The 19,876-nt window shown below is 36.6% G+C and overlaps 1 protein-coding gene across 9 annotated transcripts in view; it reads left to right on the top strand.

Moving 5' to 3' along the window:
- PICALM (phosphatidylinositol binding clathrin assembly protein) overlaps positions 1-19,876 on the top strand; it is a 69,537-nt gene that overhangs the window by 31,074 nt on the left and 18,587 nt on the right. For 4 of the 9 annotated variants that reach the window (XM_069808507.1, XM_069808509.1, XM_069808505.1 and 1 more), the window contains exons 4-15: positions 1,151-1,253; positions 3,202-3,295; positions 3,822-3,933; positions 5,296-5,402; positions 6,613-6,654; positions 7,389-7,474; positions 8,739-8,862; positions 9,197-9,333; positions 11,690-11,790; positions 16,720-16,869; positions 18,351-18,455; positions 18,803-18,883. In XM_069808507.1, coding sequence (XP_069664608.1) covers positions 1,151-1,253; positions 3,202-3,295; positions 3,822-3,933; positions 5,296-5,402; positions 6,613-6,654; positions 7,389-7,474; positions 8,739-8,862; positions 9,197-9,333; positions 11,690-11,790; positions 16,720-16,869; positions 18,351-18,455; positions 18,803-18,883 — 1,242 coding nt within the window. The remainder of the gene's footprint in view (positions 1-1,150; positions 1,254-3,201; positions 3,296-3,821; positions 3,934-5,295; positions 5,403-6,612; positions 6,655-7,388; positions 7,475-8,738; positions 8,863-9,196; positions 9,334-11,689; positions 11,791-16,719; positions 16,870-18,350; positions 18,456-18,802; positions 18,884-19,876) is intronic. The other 5 variants (XM_069808512.1, XM_069808511.1, XM_069808514.1 and 2 more) reach the window with 3 other exon arrangements.

The raw sequence follows: 19,876 nt of genomic DNA, 5'->3' as shown, positions 1-19,876 counted from the left end.
CCCAGACTGCATTTCTTAATTTAAAATGCTATTGTGGCATGGCAGAAGCTGTCTGCTGGAGGAATTTGTTGCATCTTTTAGGAAAGGCTTACTTATAAATGCTTCTAGCTTTCTTAGCTAAACAGATCTGACTTGGTATTCCTCCTAATTCTGAAGAGATTTCTCCATTTGGAGAGGTATATTTTGATTAGTAAGTTAAATTTCAAAAAATGCATCATGTGTACATTAGATACAGCATGTCAGTGAGACAAGAACTGTGCTTAAAAAAATAAATAACTTTTTGGGAAATTGTTCAAAGACCATTCTGTCCATCTTTGAAACTAATTCTACGCGCAAATAAGTTTTTCTCTGGTTCAGATTTTTCAGCTGAAATACCCTTCCAAACTGTTACGCTGCTGTTCAGTGCAGTTCTGATCATACACGTAGCTGTTATCTTTTTTTTTTTTTCTCCTGAGGTGGTTTCTTACTTTCTGCATTACTTTTTATATAGCTGCTTCTAATTTTTGCCACAGGTGTACTACACCAGGCACACAGAGTGGTTGCCTGGGGACAGAAACCTTCTCAGTGATAACCAAGGGTCTACCAAATTACTTCATTTTATTGAGTCTTAACTTCCACAGTCTCAGGATAGATTATGAACAGATCTTTTTCTTATTCTGTGTCCTTAGATTGGCAGTTATAAAAATATTTCCTATTGCCACTGTCTTTAACATAGGAAAATTTCTGTCATGTCTTAATGTTTCCTTCAATGCCTTTTTTTCTCTAGTCAGTTTTAAATGGGAGAATGTGTTGTGGAATTGATGTTTGCATCTTTGTGAATGCATCATGTAATTTTTTTGATAGTAACTTATATCGTATGAGAGAACTTGTATAAAAATACTTTGTTTTGCTTTTGGAAGTAATTTCCTTAGGAAGTTAAGTGTAAACTTCTATGTAGTTGAGGTCTTCTAGATATTTGCAGTATTGTCTGTTTGATTTACATGGTGAATACAATGACATACATGGTTTGTTTTGTAACAGATTAACTATACAAAATCAGGCCAAAATGTAATGAAGCTGTCTTGTGTTAGTATCTGCACTTTATTTAGAGTAAAGTTCTTGATCTTTAATTGACTAGGTAAGTAATAAGCATCTGAAACTTGTTTTTTAGGTTATGACATGTCAACATTTATCAGACGGTATAGTAGATATCTGAATGAAAAGGCAGTTTCCTATAGACAAGTGGCTTTTGACTTCACAAAAGTAAAAAGAGGGTAAGGACTGTATTTTGCTTCTCTAATCTTGAGGGGTTTTCTTATGTCCTGCAATTCAAGTGGAAAATACCAATGTTGGCTCCAGCTTAGTACAGACAGTAATGTCTGCTTTTCTCAGTTGAGTATCTCCCATGACACAGAAAGGCTCAACTGCCCAGTTACGTATATTGCAAAAATATTTTACTTCAGTTGTTGTGATTTTACTTCTTTAAACATTAACAGTTCAATACAAAGAACTAAAAAATGGTATGCATCAAAGTAGTAGATGCTATTCTGTCTACAGGAATTAAAATTTTCCCTGGAAAGTGAGCTCCTTTAAGAGAAATCGGTTGTTTGAGAGTAGGTGCCTGTTTACATGTAAAATAACACAGTGCAGAGCACCAGTAGTTGGGTAAATTGCACGTTATAGTGCACAACGGAATTAAGCTGGAGATCTCTTCCATCAGGAAGGCTGGAGAGCATGTACTGGTCATGGTTGAAAATCTTTCCGTCTTTGTCCATCAACTGTGTATGCAGTGCTTTTTAAAGTTTAAAAATGTAATTTTAGTTTTATGTTTGGGCATCTTTTATCATCCATACACAGGATAATTTATATTTATGCTAAAACTTAATTCTTAACCCACAAAAATCTCAACTTAAAACAGTTAAATGAGTTACCTGTGGTAGTGGGCTGTCTAATGATACCTTGCATTAGTATTACAAAGGCATTTGAAATTGGCCTGAGAACACTGTCCAGATCCCTTATACCTCCTTGCTAATACTGTACAGTCCATTTTGTTTTGAAATGTGATGGTAAAGTAAAAGGGGAATGCTTGGGCTCCTTTTGCTCTTTCTGCCTTTAGAGATGATTGGAGTCCCAACAACACGGAAAACTTAGCCTTTTCCACGTATAGGACGTGTGTGTGGTCAGGTGGCTGCAGGTACACTAGAGAGAGAGGCAGTTGTTTTATAATCAGGTGTTTTAGGCCCAGTGAGGTGAATTATTTAGGCCACAGCACATGCCTGGAGGTCCTTCTGTGAGCCAGCAGGAATAACTGCTCTGGTGGCAGCAATCTACCTTTTCCACACCTCGGTTTTTCTCAGGGACTCTGCACCCATGCCCTGCCACATTAAGTTTATTGCAGTTGCTGTTTGCTGTTAGCAGGGAGCATACAGCATGAGTGGAAAGAGCAGAAAGCTGGAAGCAGTGTGTTCCCCATTGCCTTCCAGCCTGGAGAACAGCCACAGCCTTTTCTGTGCAGATGCACTGTGAGATTTGCACTTGCTGGAAACATTTGGTTTGCTGTGTGCATGCTGGTGAACTGCAAGGCTGTCTGATTTGTCTTACAGAAAGCAGTTGTTTCTTGTCACTGAGATGATTTAATCTCTTCCTCTGTTGTTGCTTTTCTTGGATATTTTTGGTCTTACTCTATTCAATCTGGACAATTAATAAACAACCAAATATTGGTAGTCAGCTATTAAAAGGAGGTGTCATGTAGCCTCTCTAATCTTTCTGAAAAAGCTTGAGCACATATTGCTACATTTGTTTATTCTTTCTCACTGCTTTTAGTTGGAAAGAAAATCATCCGAACTGACACAAAATAATAATCAGGTGATTGGAAAAAGCATAGGTAAAAATTTGCTTCAGAAATCACCTTCAGAGCATTTTTTTGGTTACCTGATGCATCGTAGCTCTGCTATATTCCTGAGCGCTATCAGTTTCATTTCTTCTGAATAAAAATTCATCTTGGATTCATATTTTGGCTAGAAAAAAGTTGTTGCTTTTGTACACTGCAGTTATTACAGTTGTATTGGCTAGACAGCATTCCTAAACACCAAAATGCCTGCTTTGAATGGCAATGATTTAAATGTTTTCTCTCATGACCTGTTTTATTTTCTACGTTATGTTTCTCATTAACAATTGCCTTCAAAATTCAGGTGAAGAATTTTCTTTTGTTTTGCATAACAGGGCTGATGGAGTGATGAGAACAATGAGCACAGAAAAACTCCTAAAAACTGTACCAATTATACAAAATCAAATGGATGCACTTCTTGACTTCAATGTAAGTTTAGAAGCATGTGTGTGTCTTAACATACTATTGACTTTGTTGTACAAACATGCACAAGCTTGTAAAATAGGTCAAGATTAAAGGTCTTGAACTTGGTTCCATGTTATCTGCACAGCTTAAAGAGCACAAATTGTTTTGTTGACTGGTATACCCCCAAGAAATCAGAAAAAAAAGAAATACAGTGCTCACTGGAGAGAATGCTTTGTGCTAAATTAGTGTTGTTTATTGTGTAGACTGTGTGCAAAGAAGAATTGTTCATTTAAAAGTTGATTGTTTCTGCCCTCTGTCTTCTAGCTATATTATTTAGCATTAACATGAGTTAACAAAAATGTCTGCTAAAACGATTTGATTTAATTCTGTGCTGAGAGATCCTGCATTGATTTGCTATGCTGCTACTTTCCACTAATAGCCAGTGAGATGATTGGAAAGCATGCCTTGGGATAGAGTACTGGAGTTCAACTAGGAGTTTTCCAATAAGGGATCAATTCAGTTAAATTAACTTTTTTTCTGATTTTCCTAGGTCAATAGCAATGAACTTACAAATGGTGTAATTAATGCTGCCTTCATGCTCCTCTTCAAAGATGCCATTAGACTCTTTGCAGCATATAACGAAGGGATTATTAACCTCTTGGGTAAATATAACTGCCTTCTGCAATGTTAAAATTTGGGGAGGGAGCTCGGTAAACAATCACGAAGAGCTGCTCTTTTTTGAGAAGTTGAAATAGTCCTACAGTAAAACACCAAAATATTACTGTTATTTCCAACTCAGATTTATTTTCAGGGTTTTTCTGTCCAATTGCATTTTCCATTGCATTGTATACAGGGCTGGGTAAATTTCTGAAAGCAAAGCCCATTCAAGATTTTCTTCTTTTTTTTTTTTTTTTCCTTGGACTGCTTTGTGGGTTTTTTATGGTGTTTGGGGGGGGTTGTCTCATTGAACTGTGTGGCAAACCTGAATCATGATACCAATTTTTTTTTTTTTTTTTTTTTCTTTAAGAAGCAAGATCAGGTTTTGTTTCTTTTTAAGTGGCAAAAGTTATGGTCAATTACAAATTTGCAGTCACAGTATCTGGGATTGCTCGGCTATTGAAACTTTAATATTGCTTGATTTTAATGATTGGTTGGCTTATGTTTCTAAAGCATATCTTATATATTTTAAGGGGAATTACAAACTCCAGGTTCAGGCCCTTTCACTTGCACACACTGGAGATGCAGGGGAGCCTAAATTTGGAAAATAATTAAGTTGAAAGTAATCTGTTGATTTGCTTGATTTGGTTGTATTCTGTGATTGGATCAAGCTACCTGATTGCCGTTACTACCCAATGCTTGCAAAATGGAAAGCAAAATCCAGAATTAGTCAGTAAAGGACAGTCATGCTTCCAGTCTGAAGCCCCTGTCTACTTCTTTCCCTCAGTAAGATGAACTAGCATGCAGTTGCTTTCACTCATGGTTTGAGTGAAACTTAATATAGAAACAGGCCTTGAAAGTGCTATTTCAAGGAGGGTGGGACCCTCTCGCTTTCAGCACCAATGTTTTGTAATCAGTTGTACCTCGCTGTAGACCACACCATAACAAGAGGCATCGGTCTGGCAGAGAACATCAAAATCTTGCCTGATATGTGGCCACTGGAGTAGAGCAGATGTTTAACTGCCAGATTGTAAAATTGCTCCCCCCTTCGCCCCCCCCAGAGGATTAATTTACATTTCTTTGGGTGACCTTTTTTTAAACTTGATCGTCCTCTTCAGGGTGGTTATGCTTTTGTGAGATCTAGTACCTGCAAGGTAAGGTGTAATTGCATGCATGTGATCATTAGGTCATGTTCCACAGAGCTTTTGTCATTTGGTACAAGTTAGGCATAGTGACTTCTTCAGTTAACATAACAAAACAAGTCTGCAGGCAGTTTCTGTTTGTCTTGTTTTGTATGCTTTTGCTTTGCATATTCTTTGCAGAATGCTTCATTTCTTATTTAATGCAAGTATTCTTACTGTTTATAGAAAAATACTTTGATATGAAAAAGAACCAGTGCAAAGAAGGCCTTGATATATATAAGAAGTTCCTCACTAGAATGACACGGATCTCAGAGTTCCTTAAAGTCGCAGAGGTAAACTTCAGTCAGCCAAACTTTGCTCTTTATTTGAAACAGCTTATAAAGTGCTTATTTTCTCACAAAGCAGATACTTTTTCCTTCCAGCCTAATTGCAGGGTCATCTTGTCAGTCTCTACCCTAATTAGTTCATTTGAGGACTGTATTGAAAAACCTGACTACAGAATACTTATTGGCTTATCTTTTACTTGAGGAGGGTGTATAAATATGCATTTTAAAATTTCCTTGGTTACATAATAATTGTGAGCTTTCTTTGAAGAAGAACCTTGCTTTAAACTAATAAAGTAGCTTCATGGTCATCTGCAGCTTTCTATGATTCTAGCTGTATTCTAGTACGAAACCCATAATTCTGCCATAAGTTTTAGATGAAATAACAGCTTCACAAATAAGAAATTGAGACAAGTAGATGAACATGTGATTATTTTTTTAAATATGTCTTGGCTTTAGGTGTGTTTGTAGAGGAAAAAGCAGTTACTTTGGAAAACATTTTGTTTGTGGTTTTTTTTAAAAATGTAGTCTGTTACATTCTTGTTTCTGAAGCATTGCTGAACTGATGTCCTAGTATTATGGAATTCCTCAGTTGAGATGTGTGCTCCTGTTCTTGTTTTGCTTTCCTTTGTTATTCATATCTTTCTTAACAAAAAATTAAGCCGTAAAGCTTGGCTCACTGTCTGTCCTGACAGAATATCTCTATCGGAGATACTGCCTTCAGCTATCCTTCAGTTCATAACACTATCAACTGAAGCTGAGAGTATTAATCTTTCTATTGTAACAATATATATACTGCTGCAGAACATCTTCAGTTTGATCTGCATTTTAGAAAACAGCTTCTTTACAAAACTTTGAAGGTGCTTTGTTTTAGAAAATATATGCTCTATATCAGTAGGTCTGAGAAATTACCGCATAAATTGTGGGATAAGCAAACTTCTCTAGCCTTAAAATTCTGAAACACTTGATTCTTACTCTGTTTTATTTCTAAGGTTGTATCTGTTAAAATGTCTCTAACATGCCTACTTCAAATGTGTATACATTTAGCGGAAGAATTTATTATAGCCAATCATTATAGAGTTCAGATTGTGGAGATTTAAAATGTATATGGACAGGTTTGTGCTTTTTACATGACTTAATCTTAATGTTGTTTACTTTTTGAGCATCTCTGCCTTTAACAAAACCAAACAGGTTCTAAAGCTCATTTGTTTTATTACAGCAAGTTGGAATTGACAGAGGAGACATACCAGATCTCTCACAGGTAGATAAACCTATTATGTGTTTGCAACTACATGCCTGTTTTGGGGTTGCATAATGAGAAAAACTTGGCATTATGGCATTCACTTATGCTTTCTTGCGTACATTGTCACCAAGTTGTTTCCAAGTTTGTGATTAAATCCAACCTCTGTCAGAGCCTGGCTTTTATATGCAGTGATCCTACTCTAAAATATTAGAGAACATTTCTGTCTTACTCTAATTGAGTTTTAAGATGACCTTATTTCTATCATGCTTGAAGATGCAGTTTATATCTGTGAGTTCACATAATGAAACTTTTACATGACATTGTGAAGCTGTAGTTCTTAGCAAGCTTGCTTTTGGCTGTATGCCCATTTAAATAATTGTGAAGGCTTGCAGAGCGTGCACATAGAAATGACTTTAGGTACAATTTCCTTCTTAGTGTCTCTTGAAATACTGATTGCTTTCAGTTGTCTGCTTGCTAGCTTCCTTGACATATTTCAGTACTTACTGGTGAGTCATTATGACAAAGTAATGTAGTGAGGAGAGTACATCACCTGATATTTTAAGTAATTAAATATGTACAGGATGCCAAGATGTGGTATAAGTATTCTGAGCCGTTGTACTAGTTGCCCAACAGTTGCATTCTCTGAAAGTCTTCTAACTACTGATGTGCTTCACCTTAGATTCTTCAAATCTGTTCCTGAAGGTCTTTTTTCTTTTTTTTTTTTTTTTTTTTTTTTTTTTTTTTTTTTGCAGGCACCGAGTAGCCTTCTTGATGCTTTGGAGCAACATTTAGCTTCTCTAGAAGGGAAGAAAATCAAAGATTCCACAGCTGCAAGCAGGTGCTTATGCCCTTGTCCTTTTAAGCAATTGTTAAATTGAATGTTAACTCCATTATTTTCAATTTTGTTATAAACTAAGGTTTTTGTAGGCTATGTTGAAGACACTGTATTAGCAATGATAGAATAGCAAGTTATCATACCTTTTGCTGAGTACTTAAGACAGTTTATCCAGGTCAACAGAACTAGACTTTAAGGAGCAAGGAGCTGCAAGCACTTGCTGTAGAATCCCTCAAGCAGTAGTTATACTTTTAACATCTAATCTTGAACTTCTGAAAAGAAGCTATTTTTTTTCATTTACTGTCTGCAAATATTCATTTTATGTTAATAATTAGACTTCTGTAAGGTATGCAACATTTATTTAATGTCCTTAGACTCTTAAATCCCAACTTTAATCCCTTTTTTGTCAAAAGCAAGGAAATGCTTCCAGAAGTCCTTACATTAAGAATGACTTTTTAAAGTTGGGGATTAAAGCCATAATGTATATGGTAAAAGGCATTCACTGATTTTGAGTGCTTTCTAAAACACAAAGTGCAATCTAGAGAAGTCCTCTAGACAACTAACTTCATTGTTTAAATCTAGAAAGACTTAATACTGGCGGGAGGGTTTGCAAAATTAAATAGTATTTCTTTATTGCATGTTCAAAAAATAAGGCAGTAACATTTTATATATTCTTTTTTTATCGTAGTGACAATATTAGGGCTTAGCACCATTTTGTTAGCTGCTTTTCAGAATATTTTCTTTCTTTTGTGTGATTAGTTTGTTTTAAAAATTAAGTATTTATTGATTTTAAATCTTTCTGCACACTTAAACATGATGATAAATTGCAAACTTTTCCTCTGGGATATACTAGTTGCATTGATATTTTCTTAACTAAACCTGTTAAATTAGCAGCAATTTGAATTGGAGCCCACATTATCAGCGGTTCCCGTGTATCTACAAATAATGCCATCTTAGGCAAACAGAAGAGCAAAGGCTTCAAACATGAATTCTGTGATGCAGTTTGGAGGGGAAACATTTAAGGGGGAAAATCCAAAATCCAGTGTGTAAGAGCAGATAGCATGATTTCTAGGCATTTTTATTTTGCAGTTCATATGGTGTGGTGTATCTTATTTAAACTTATCACTTCCTATTGTACAGCGTAAGATATAACCAATGTTATAAAGAGTTCAGAAGGAGGCTGGGTGGGTACAAGCAAAGTGTTCTTTAGATGATCCTACCACGTCGCCTATTAACAGCCAGCTTTTCTCCTGTCCAATTACTTTAGGGCTACCACCCTTTCCAATGCCGTCTCTTCCCTTGCAAGCACTGGCCTGTCCCTCACAAAAGTTGATGAAAGGGAAAAACAAGCTGCATTAGAGGAAGAACAGGCTCGCTTAAAAGCTTTAAAGGTAAGCATACAGAATTTTTAATGGCAAACACTTTTTCTATGTTCTTGTTGATAGCTTATTAGGATTCTTAAAGAAGCAAAGGGAAAAAAGAGCTATTAATACTGAACATGTATGGTTGGCAAAGCACTGGACGTAGAATCTTATGTAAATATATATACACTGTACAACTTGTTAAAATAATTTCTGAAGGATTTGTGGCACCACTTTTGTAAGTTGCTGACACTGGTGTGTGGAATAAATAAAAAGAATTCTTCAGTTCTGCTTTACTTACCTCCAAAGTCATATACGCAAATGTTGTTTCAGGATTTCTTATGCCACCTCACTTTCCCAACAGGAGCAACGTCTAAAAGAACTTGCAAAGAAACCTCATACCTCTTTAACAACTGCAGCTTCTCCTGTGTCAACGGCAGCAGGAAGCATAATGACTACACCAGCCATTGATATTTTTTCTACCCCTAGCTCTTCAAACAGGTATGCTTAATGGTGTTGCTTCATTGTGAGATGCACTGCAGCTAGGGTTTCCTCTAAATTTCTACTGCAGAGTGTACATAGCAGAAGGTTGGTTGGGCGTAGAGTACATTAGTGATGTAATAAGAAATTATATTTTGGGTAAAGTTGATGGGAAAATAACCTATTGCCATAAATAACATAAAATGTGTGTTTTCATCGTCCGTTTGCAGAATATTTCCTGATACGAACCAACTGCTGACAGCCCTTGTAGCTGTTCTTAGTTGGTGAGCCAGACAGTTGGAACTGTAAAACAGACATGCTTTGTCCCCAAAGAACCTTACAAGTTGGGAAAAGTCAAATAAAAATTCAGTTTGGGAGGTCATAAAGATAATATTGAATTTAATGTTGCATTTCTAGATCTTTAAAAGTAGAGTGGTAACAAATGTTCTTGCTAGATTTTCAGAAAAAGGAAAGCCTGAAACAGGGTTTGAAAGAAGAGAGGCAGGTTTTGCAGCCTTGAGTTATATCTGGAGCATCTCTGTCTGCAAGGACTTGTAAAGATAGCGCAAGAGTACTCACTGCACGCTAATCCTGATCTTTGAGTAGCAGGAACTGTTGGTATGAGTAAGTGCGTGATCTTCATTCTGTAAATAGCAGTCAAATCAAGAAGTAGCAGAAGGTACATGCTTTTATCATTACAGAAGGAAATAGTTCTCTGAAGGCATATTTTTGCTTTGAGGGTGATCCTAAACATAAAGGATTACTTAGTTGTTCTGTTAGAGCTCACATAAGAATATACTGTTCTTTTAAAGCAGTCATCACTTTGACAGCCTTCTTTCTCTATTAGAAAGCTATTGTAGGAAATTATTTGACACCAAATACGGTGGAAAATAGCTGAATCGCATGTAAGGAGCTAGAAAATCTGTCAGTGTTAGTAACTGAAAGACTCCCTTGACAAAAGATTTTCTTTTAAATTGCTTTTTAGAGGCCAAAATATTTGAAATGGCTGTATGCTTTGAACTAGTAACTTGAATATCTGATCTTGCTTCTTAAGAGGTCTGAAACATAGAAACATCTGATAAAGCTTCTTCAAACAGCCAGAAATGCTACATAGTGGAGACAAGAGCGTTTTCTTCTAAAAACCCAAATGCTAGTTTGTCTTCACGTTTAAATTCAGTTGCTGGCAGTATGACTGCTATGAGCAAAGAACAGATTTTATGGCAGGAGCTGCCATGAAGGGGATATGTTGGGTCATAAGTTCAGTTGCTTGCTATTACATGCAATGTGTCTGATTAATCCCAATAATTAAGTTGAACAAGCTTTATCTTGAAAATTATCTTGGTTCTGCTGCTCATATTACAGGGCTGTGCCAGACCATGCAGCTTTTTAATAGGAGCAGTAGTGGCAAAATGTGATTTCAGTCACTGTTGAATGAAATAGTAAGAACTGAATGATACAAGTGATTGGATCAGCAAGAGAATATACAGAGATCTAGGATGCCGCTACTAGCCTTTAAACTCTTGTGCCAGTCTAATTTCAAAAGATGCTTGGATGCCACAGTGACTTGGCTTCCATCCGTAGCAGCCATATGTGTGAATTTTGGTTCATTTTGTGTTCTAAAAAGTTCTGGGTGAACACCCGTGCTTCTTGCCCCGCCCCGACTAATTTAAAGTATAAAACTAACTCTCTGCAACAGGATGAATTTTACTGTTCCTGTTTGACTCTTGAAATTATTGCAGCAGTTGTATTTAAGACTTCACTCTTCACTTCCATATGATGTTCTGGGGTGTCAGTTTGGTTTTGAATAGTCTAAAATGTGCATTTAAATGAGTTTTCACATGATTGATGTGTGATCAGGTGTTTCAAGGCAGCTTATACTTTGCTTTCCCCAAAGTTCTGTAATAGCTCATAGATGTAAGCCAGTTTCTCAGCAGTGGTTGATAGTGGAAAGATACGAGTTGTGCAATTTAGATGTAATGTTTTGGTGCTGCAGCCCATTAGGGTTCATTCTGTCAATCTGCTTTTGTCATACTGTAGGGCTTTCATGAGGTTATTTTAAATGCTGCCGAAGATTGCAGAACATAACACGCTCTAGCCCTGGTGTTGGACTGTGAGGAAGACGAGAAGTCTGGTTGTCTTTTTGTCTTAGCTTTGACAAAAGTCACTTGGCATAACATAGAACTTAGCAAGCCAAATTAACACTTCTACAGAACTGAAAATGTGAAGTTCACTAGACTTTCTGATTTTGGCTTACTTTATCCATTTTGTAACAACCATTCTGTAACAAAGTTTTCCTTACTGTTGACAGTCGCTAGCATTTGCCTTGTATTGAAAACCCTGATGTAGTTCAAACAGTTGTATTAATTTATCTTTGTAGCACTTCAAAGCTGCCAAATGATCTGCTTGATTTGCAGCCAACTTTTCATCCGTCTGTACATCCTATATCTGCTGCTCCACAAGTAGGAAGTACCTGGGGAGGTAAGAATTCTGAATGGGATTAAGGTTCTAATTGCTATGGCCATGTTCCTGTAAACATTTCCCCTAGTCTGTGGCTGTTTCTTCTTTAAAGACAGAGATCTTGCAAAGACAAGCTACAAGTGGATGAAGGGAGCAGAAAAAGTCAAACCTGGGTATGGATTGAAATAACATAGCAGCATGTGGTGATTACAAAGAATTTTGATACAAGAGTTCTTAGTAGCAAGGTTACTTTAATTGTTGACCAGCTCTGTCAGCCCCTTACCTGCTGTCTTCGAGAGTCACATAGCAAGCTACAGAAATGCAGCTGTGAGAAGTCAGTTCTGTGAAGATGTCTGCCACATAGTCCATGTTGCAGACTAGGAACTTGAATACGGAATGTTTTTAATACACATTTTAAATTTTGTCTAAAGTTAACTTTGCAGATGATAATACAGCAGAACTTAGATGAGGCCTGAAAGGAGGCAGTTGTGACAACTATGCGTAGAAGGCAAGAAAAGCCAGAGTTAGTTATTGAAAGCAAAATGAGGCACCGCTTGACAAATTCTCTGCTGTATTTCATTTAACTACAAAGGCAAATTACCAAAAAGCTGTGATTGGATCTCTTCACTTAAAGAGATAAAATTTATAAGGAACTCTTCCCTCCTTAAATTTCATTCAGAACACCCTTGTTATCATCCTGCCTGCTTGCTAGGATGGAGTGAATGAGATGTTAAATTATCTTATTGATATAGGCAAGTCCTTAAACCAAGGAGGCAATCAAGAGCATTTTAGAAAGTCATGAATGTTACTTCAAGATTAGTTTGAGTGTTAGAGCATTTAGTCATTTACTTAAAGCCGTTTTTCTCTTTGCTGCTTTGCAGTGTTCCAGAATACTTCCGATATAGGTAACACGTTGTCTGCTTACACCCTTAGTTATATTGGTGGAGGATTAAAAATCTCTTAGAAAGATGTTTCTTTTTACTTTTCTACATATATAACAAGGCTTTTTAAATATATACTTTTCTACATATTTAATAAAATAGTCAACTCCTGAACTATGTGGCTATTTCCAGATTATTATTTTTTTTTATAAATCAGATGCTTGCAAAAATGCTTTCTTTTATAATGTGAAAAATTGGGAATTGCTGCTTCAGAAAATTTTTTAGGCATCAGAATAACCTTCTTCTGAAATTTTTCTTCACTTTCTTTTTGAGCTATAGCTTTTCCTGAACACCTTTCCAGTTATCTATCTTCGTGATAAGCAGTGTATGTGTTCTACTTTCCTATTTACTTTTTGCTGTGTACTTTGTGTTTTGTGTGACTTCTCACATTTTTTTCTGTAGGGAAATAACACACAATTTCGAGTGATGGAGGCAATACTAATATATGTGGTAGCTTCAAAAATAAATAAAAGTAGTTTACTAGTCCTTCAGTTTTGCTGAGCAGAGCTGCTTTTGAGAAAGATGCAGTGAGGAGTGTTTTGAGTTATGCATACGAATTTCAATGTTTAATAGGCTTAGAGTTTAGAAATGGACAAAAATGTTTTGGCTCATCTTGTTTGCTTTCTGGAAAATATGTTCTGTTTCAGCTTGTCCTATTTGTTTCACGGGTGAGAGATAAAAGGGGAAATTATCTTCCTCTCAAAGGTCACATCACAGTCTAGTATTTCTTTATTAACCTGAAAATTGAACCTGAAAGTCCGTATTTGTTCAATGTTGTGTTAGTCCTGGTAAGAGTCTTCAGTAATAGTCACTGATATATCTGCTTACTATTGACACATTTCTAAATACTTCTAAGTTTTAATTAACGGTGAAGATTTTTGGATTGTCTGCTAAAATTTTAGGCTAAAATCGTAGGATCACCATTTTTTGTGTTACCTTTCATCAAAAAAAAAAAATCTCTTCAGCTTTACAGACATGAACACTCACTTCACATAGGTGAGGTAGATAAGAAGTGCTTTCCACATTTTACAGATGGGGAAATCTGAGCAATTAACTGACTTGTCTGAAGTCATACGGCAAGCCAGTGGCAGAGCCAAGAATGGAACCTGAACTATTTCCAGTCCTGTGCTCTAACCACTGCACGGCATCCCTCCCTTAGGTAATTTTCTGACATGATGATGTTTGTATTTGGTGTATGTGGTGACTTTGAGAAGAATATCGAGCCAGCTACAAGTTGCAATGGACTAAAATCAGTTACAGTTAAAAATTTTATGCAGCAGCTCTTAGGTGTGTAATAAAAAGATTAATTGTTACAAAGGCATTATATTTGGGTTACTACTTCCAAAAATGTTAAACCTAACGAGGTTAAAGTCTCCCGGAGAGTGGGTTCTGTAATTGCATGTTTTCAAGCTGTAAGAGATGCTACTGAAAGACCTTTGTCATTATTCTCTCAGGTAAAATAGTTCTAGTGGTATAACTTAGTTAGAAGTTTGCAAAATTCAGTTTACTCTTTTAAATGCACCTGAATCATTGATGCCTAATGATAGCCTGAAGGTGCAGAGTGATTCCATTGACACAAACAGATGCCATGTGTATTCAGCTTTAAAAGCTGTTTGGGGCTTTAGAAGCATTGAGGTGTTGCTGTCAGGTGAGACAGCAATTTTTAAAATCTGAATGTGCAAAGATATAAATTACCCAAATGCAATTAATTTTCAGTTACCTTTGTCACTAGCATTGGCAAGTTTTGAAACTTGGACAAAATTGAACATGCTGGCTAGAATTAGAATGAGGCAGACGAGCGAAGAGTCTGAGAACAGATTACATTTCTGAGAAAGTCTTGATAATCTGAAGTTGTATTGCATTGTTTTACTAGTCCAAACACATTAAACTCCATATACAACCTTGGGATTTGTATGCAGTAATTTTCCTACTGAGTGCATGTGTAAAATAATTCCAGTGGACAGTAGTTTCAAACAAATATGATTAAAAACGTTTTGTCCTTTTTTTTAGCTTCTCTCATATTGTTTTTTCTGAGCTGTTTATTGGGATTGTTCAGAGATCATTCCAGCTGTGTCTGGTATATTTGCCAGCTATCAATTTGTACCTAAACTTCAGAAGCAATACAGATGTATCAGTGTGGAAATAATGAGTTTGACCTCCATGTTTGGATTTTTTCCGAATACAAGGAGAACCAGTAGAATCAGAAGAATGTGAAGCAGCAACAGAAAAAGCAAGCAGGGGCTGATTAAACGATAATCTGACCTGCTTTATTGTCAGATGTGTTCTACAGCTTCTAGAATATCATTCAAAGCAGGCAACAGTTTTAAGCAGTACCTGAAAGCAAGGACTTAGTTTTAGGTGACTGATTGACTGACATGTCCACACGTACATTAGGTGTTAATATTACTATCAAAACCATATATAATACAAAGTTTTGTATTGCTGTTACATATGGCAAATATTTTATTAGCTAGCTCTGCTTATCCTTTATTCAGTGTTTGACACTATCTTTTTGCTGACTCAATGATTTAGAAAAAAGGCTTTTTCAAGTACTTCACTCATTCTTGCAACGTAGCCGATCAACTTGGGAGAGAAGTCGGGTCTTACCGAATAAGGTATCTTGAGCTTGCAGGAAATCAAAGCGTGTATTAAGCCTGCAAAGAATAATGCAGTTATGGCTTTAAAATTTCATTTTCTTTAGGACTTGCATGTGACTGAAATCCACATGTTATGAAGCTGTGTGGGATTTGTAGGTAAGAATCAGGAGGTCAGATTCAGGAAGAGAAAATAACTTACATTTTGAAGCTGCTGCACACATCATGGTACTATTTACAAGAGTTGTGGATAAATCTGTAATCTAACCAGGTTTTACAAAAAAAAAAAAAGAGGCCAGAAACTGAAGTACTCAAGAAACCTCTCCTATAATTACTATTCAGACATTTCTCTGTAGTGGTTTTGCCGAGAACAGTAAGTTGCGGTTCTAGGCACTGTGATAAAATAAATAGGGCTAGGTGCAACTCTTGCTGATCTCACTAGTGAGTTCTTGAGTTTTCCGTCAAGGATTTGTGTGCTTTGAAGTCAGACAGCTAAACCACAGCTCCTTCTCTCAGCAAGTGTTGTACCTGCCTTTCCTATCCTGTTTATCTGTTGGATCCTGGAGTACAGGAGTATTTTAGCTTGGCAATTGTATCCATCCTCAGGAAACCTCGAAAATCTCCTATATGCCTCAGGAGGTGACTTACGTAGATCCATGTTTCCTTCATTCCCCAGTATGGTCCAACAGTTTTTTAATAATGAACATTTTTCCTCGCCGCTGCTCACTGTCTGTTGTCCCCCAAAGCAGAGCAGGTTTTTGCTTACTTGCAGCTGATGGGATATCTGCAACAAGCTTGTTGCTCTTGATGCCCCACATAGTAAGGAAAGTGCTTTTGTCCTGTACACTACGCTGGACTATTCATAGCTCTCAAATTTCATGATGCCCAGTAACAAAAAAATCCATAAACACAGTTTGAAGAAGGAAAAGTACAGCTCCGTTGTTTTTGTTTGTCTGGGTTTTTAAAGCTATCCTCAGGATGGTATTACATTAAATCCTCATTTAGCACCTGGGGTTTTGTTATGCTAAGAGGCAGTCTCCACTCCAGAGAATTTGTTGCAAGTGTCAGGACACGGCTGAGAAGCAAAAAGTGATTGTCTTTAAAAAGGAATAACATACTAATTTTCAATATAAAACACTGTGGAAGAAGCACACTTTATAAGACCAAGATGGTATTAATATTAAAAAGTAAATGCATAGCTAGTATCTGTAGTATTTTTCTTGAGCAGACAACAGATAATTCTGGACAATTTGAAAATGAAACAATTAGCTAGGTCATCCCAAGTTTAGAGATGTCAGGAGAAAACTAATACTTCCTGGACTCTTCTTAACTCTTACTCTCCTATACCTAGGAAGCAGCATGTAACTAAATTCATCTCCCTTTTCTTCTTTCTCTTGCTCTCTGGAATTGAACAGATCCTTTTTCTGCTACTGTTGATAGTGTTGATGATGCCATTCCAAACCTAAATCCTTTCCTTACAAAAACTAACGATGCTGCTCATCTGTCTGTGTCTTCTGATGTATCTACTTTCACCAGTAGGACACCCACACATGAAATGTTTGTTGGTAAAGTACCATTTTAAACTAATTTCCTATTTCCTAAAAACTTTAACATTATTTCAGTTTCTAAAGTATATTTGTGGGGCCTTTCAGAAACTAAAAGATGGTCATTTGGGGCTCATTTTGTGCTATGTTAGAACTTGATTTAGTAATTGTGCCATGAAAATGGTGTTAAAATCCTTGCTTGGCTACCTAGATGCGATTCTACCTGATGTAAAGGAACTTAGTTGTAGTTAAAGCAGTTGTTTGAGTGCGGTTTTACACAAAGTCTTTTATGCTTAGGATTTTTAAGGTAAAATACTACGTATGCCTGAGAACGAAAAGAAAATGTTGCTACTCTGTTCCTCAGGCTGGAATGTTCTTTTTAAACATAGGAACTTAATCTAATTTTTTTGGTAGTGCGTGTTTTTCCCCCAGTCATGTTGGCATTAACAAAACTGGTAAAGCTATGCACATTCTGGTGCATGATCTACTCAAACTGTTTACCTACGAGGCAATAATCTACTGACTCATCTTTTTAAACCTGTTGAAATCTTACTTTGGAGGTGATTTAGTATGGCTGTCATATTAGAAATCCTAACATTTCTGTTGGTACAGCTACATAGTAATCTGATTACTTTTCAATATGAAGAATTAAGTTAGCTTTCATAGACTAAAGATCAATTCGTTACATGCCAGTTCTGTTCGTAAGCAAAGCTAGGTTTAAAGACAATCATGCTGCAGCAACGGGGCTTTCTTTTTGCAGGTTGAACCCCACTAGAGTTAATCACGGAAGAATCCAGACTCTCATAACAGGGGGAACTTCGATATCTCTGATACTCGTTAACAGAGATAAAACAAAGGCGTCTCTTTAGAGATACTCATACCACCTACACTTTGTCACCTTAGCTAACTAGTTTCCTAGCTTGTCTTTGGTTAGTGGAAAGAGAAAGCAAGATCTTTAAGCACAAGAACTCTTGCTGTGAACTGGTTCCCAGGGAGGATTAGTTGGCTGAGGCAGTAGTATACGAATACTTTAAGCTGGTACTACTGCGTAATAATCTGGCCTGTGCTTCTAATCGGTCGTTCCCTCGTCTCCAATAAAATTTGTATGGTTCACATGAATGTAGAATGATCATTTGAAATATAGCTTTTTTTAGTAGGGTTATTATTCAATCAGATCTGTTTCCTCTGTATAATCTGTTCTGCAGTCATACAAAAGGTTGTGGCAGTGCAGGGCTGTGAACAAGGAGCCTGGTGGGGTTTTGTGGCACATGCTGGTTTGTGTAGTATTCATCACACGAGAGCCCTGAAGTCGCTCTACATGGATGGCATTGATAAATTGCATTCCCTTCCAATGTCTCCTTCTCTAAAGATACATCTAGAACCAAAGCGTGACCTCCTGACAGATTGATATGTGAAATGTAAATGCAGTTTTAGCTGTAGCACAAACAAGGTGCTACAATAATGTGAATGTGGATTTAAAATAACTCTTTCTGGTTCTTTAGATCATTACAATCCGTTTACTGAACTAAATCCCTTTGTGGCAACCAAATATCCCTTTGTGGCAACCAAATATGAATCCACTATTGGGGTGTATCCTTATACTTCAGGTATAAGAAAAATGCCTTGATGCTTTTACACTCATTTTTTCCAAGGGTGTAAAACATGGCATTTGCTTGGGAAAAAAAAAAAAGTATATATCCTAATATAGCTGTAACTTTGAAACCGTGCTTTCCCTTTTTGTGCTATAGATAATGTAAACTTGTTTCTTAGTGTATGTCTGATGTGTATTGATTCCATTCCATTGGTTCTATGTTATTAGAGTATACGTGGATTTATAGACTGACCTGAAATTAAATTTTTGAATAGCAGATAAACAGTATATCTTGGTTCTCTTTCTGTAACTCTTCCTCTTCTCCCTTCCTGGCTTTCTCTCTTGTGTGATATGCCTTATCAGATTCTTTTTGTGGTCCTCAAGCTTACCCTAATGCTTCTCATTTCCGCAATGAGCCTTCTTCTGTAGCTGGTCTATTTGGAGGTAGGTAATGGGATACAGCCTTATCACAAACACAGAAATATGAATGTGTTGTGTGCCTAGAACTAGTAGGTATGTTATTGGCTACAGAAGTGCATTATTATAGTGGCTCCAACTTTTATTCATGTGCTTGTGCTAGGTGTGTTGTCACAAATGGTATATATTTTTTCCAGTTTGTGCTAAATTAAGGCTTGTTTATCCTAAACATGAAATGAGTATCTCCCCATTTCAGGATCTCTTGTAGTTTATATGTTGCTACATACCACACAAAAGACTTGCATGTTACAAGTATCTTCTCATCTTGCCCTCCCTGATTCCTTTTAAGATAAAGGGATTGGGATGTTCTTGCTGCTTATGGCATTTTTGTTGATATATTACTCTTAAACAGTGCACTAAACTAGTACAAAGCTTTGCAAGAGAACGTGAGAAAGAGGTATCCACTGCATTAAATTACTGTCTAATCATTTGTGCAGCTGGGTAATGTCTGTATAGTAACCCAGTACTGATGCTGGTTCTGGAATACCATCCTTACAGTTGCTAGATGGGCTGTGGGTTGTGACAGATGATAATCTATCTAAACTAGATTGAAAAGGGAGTGTTAAACACCGTTGCTATGCAAGGTTTAGGAATACCTTCAATAAATGGTTTGTCGAAGAGTTAATTCTTAAAAGCACCACAAAGTCACGTTTTGGTTTAGTGTCTTTGAATAGAAATTAGCTGGAGTCATTTAAGGAAAGGTTAAATACTATGTAAGACTCCTGTTCCCTTTGTTCTATATCCAAAAAGCAGGATGATTAGTTTCTGTCAAGTCTTGTTGGTTTATTCCCTCAAAGGAACTCCATTAAAAATACTGACCTTTGCACCTTTCAAAACATCCATGTTAGACAAAATGCCTTGGGCTGGTGGCTGATACCAGGAGTAGGATTTGATCTTTTTCAGAGGCTGATTCAAAGAAGTCCTATGTATTGTTGTGTCTTCTAGCTAGTCTCATCTCAT

Source organism: Haliaeetus albicilla, chromosome 20 (genome assembly GCF_947461875.1).
Source record: "Haliaeetus albicilla chromosome 20, bHalAlb1.1, whole genome shotgun sequence".
Classification (NCBI taxonomy): domain Eukaryota; kingdom Metazoa; phylum Chordata; class Aves; order Accipitriformes; family Accipitridae; genus Haliaeetus; species Haliaeetus albicilla.
This window is presented reverse-complemented; position numbering and strand designations above follow the sequence as displayed.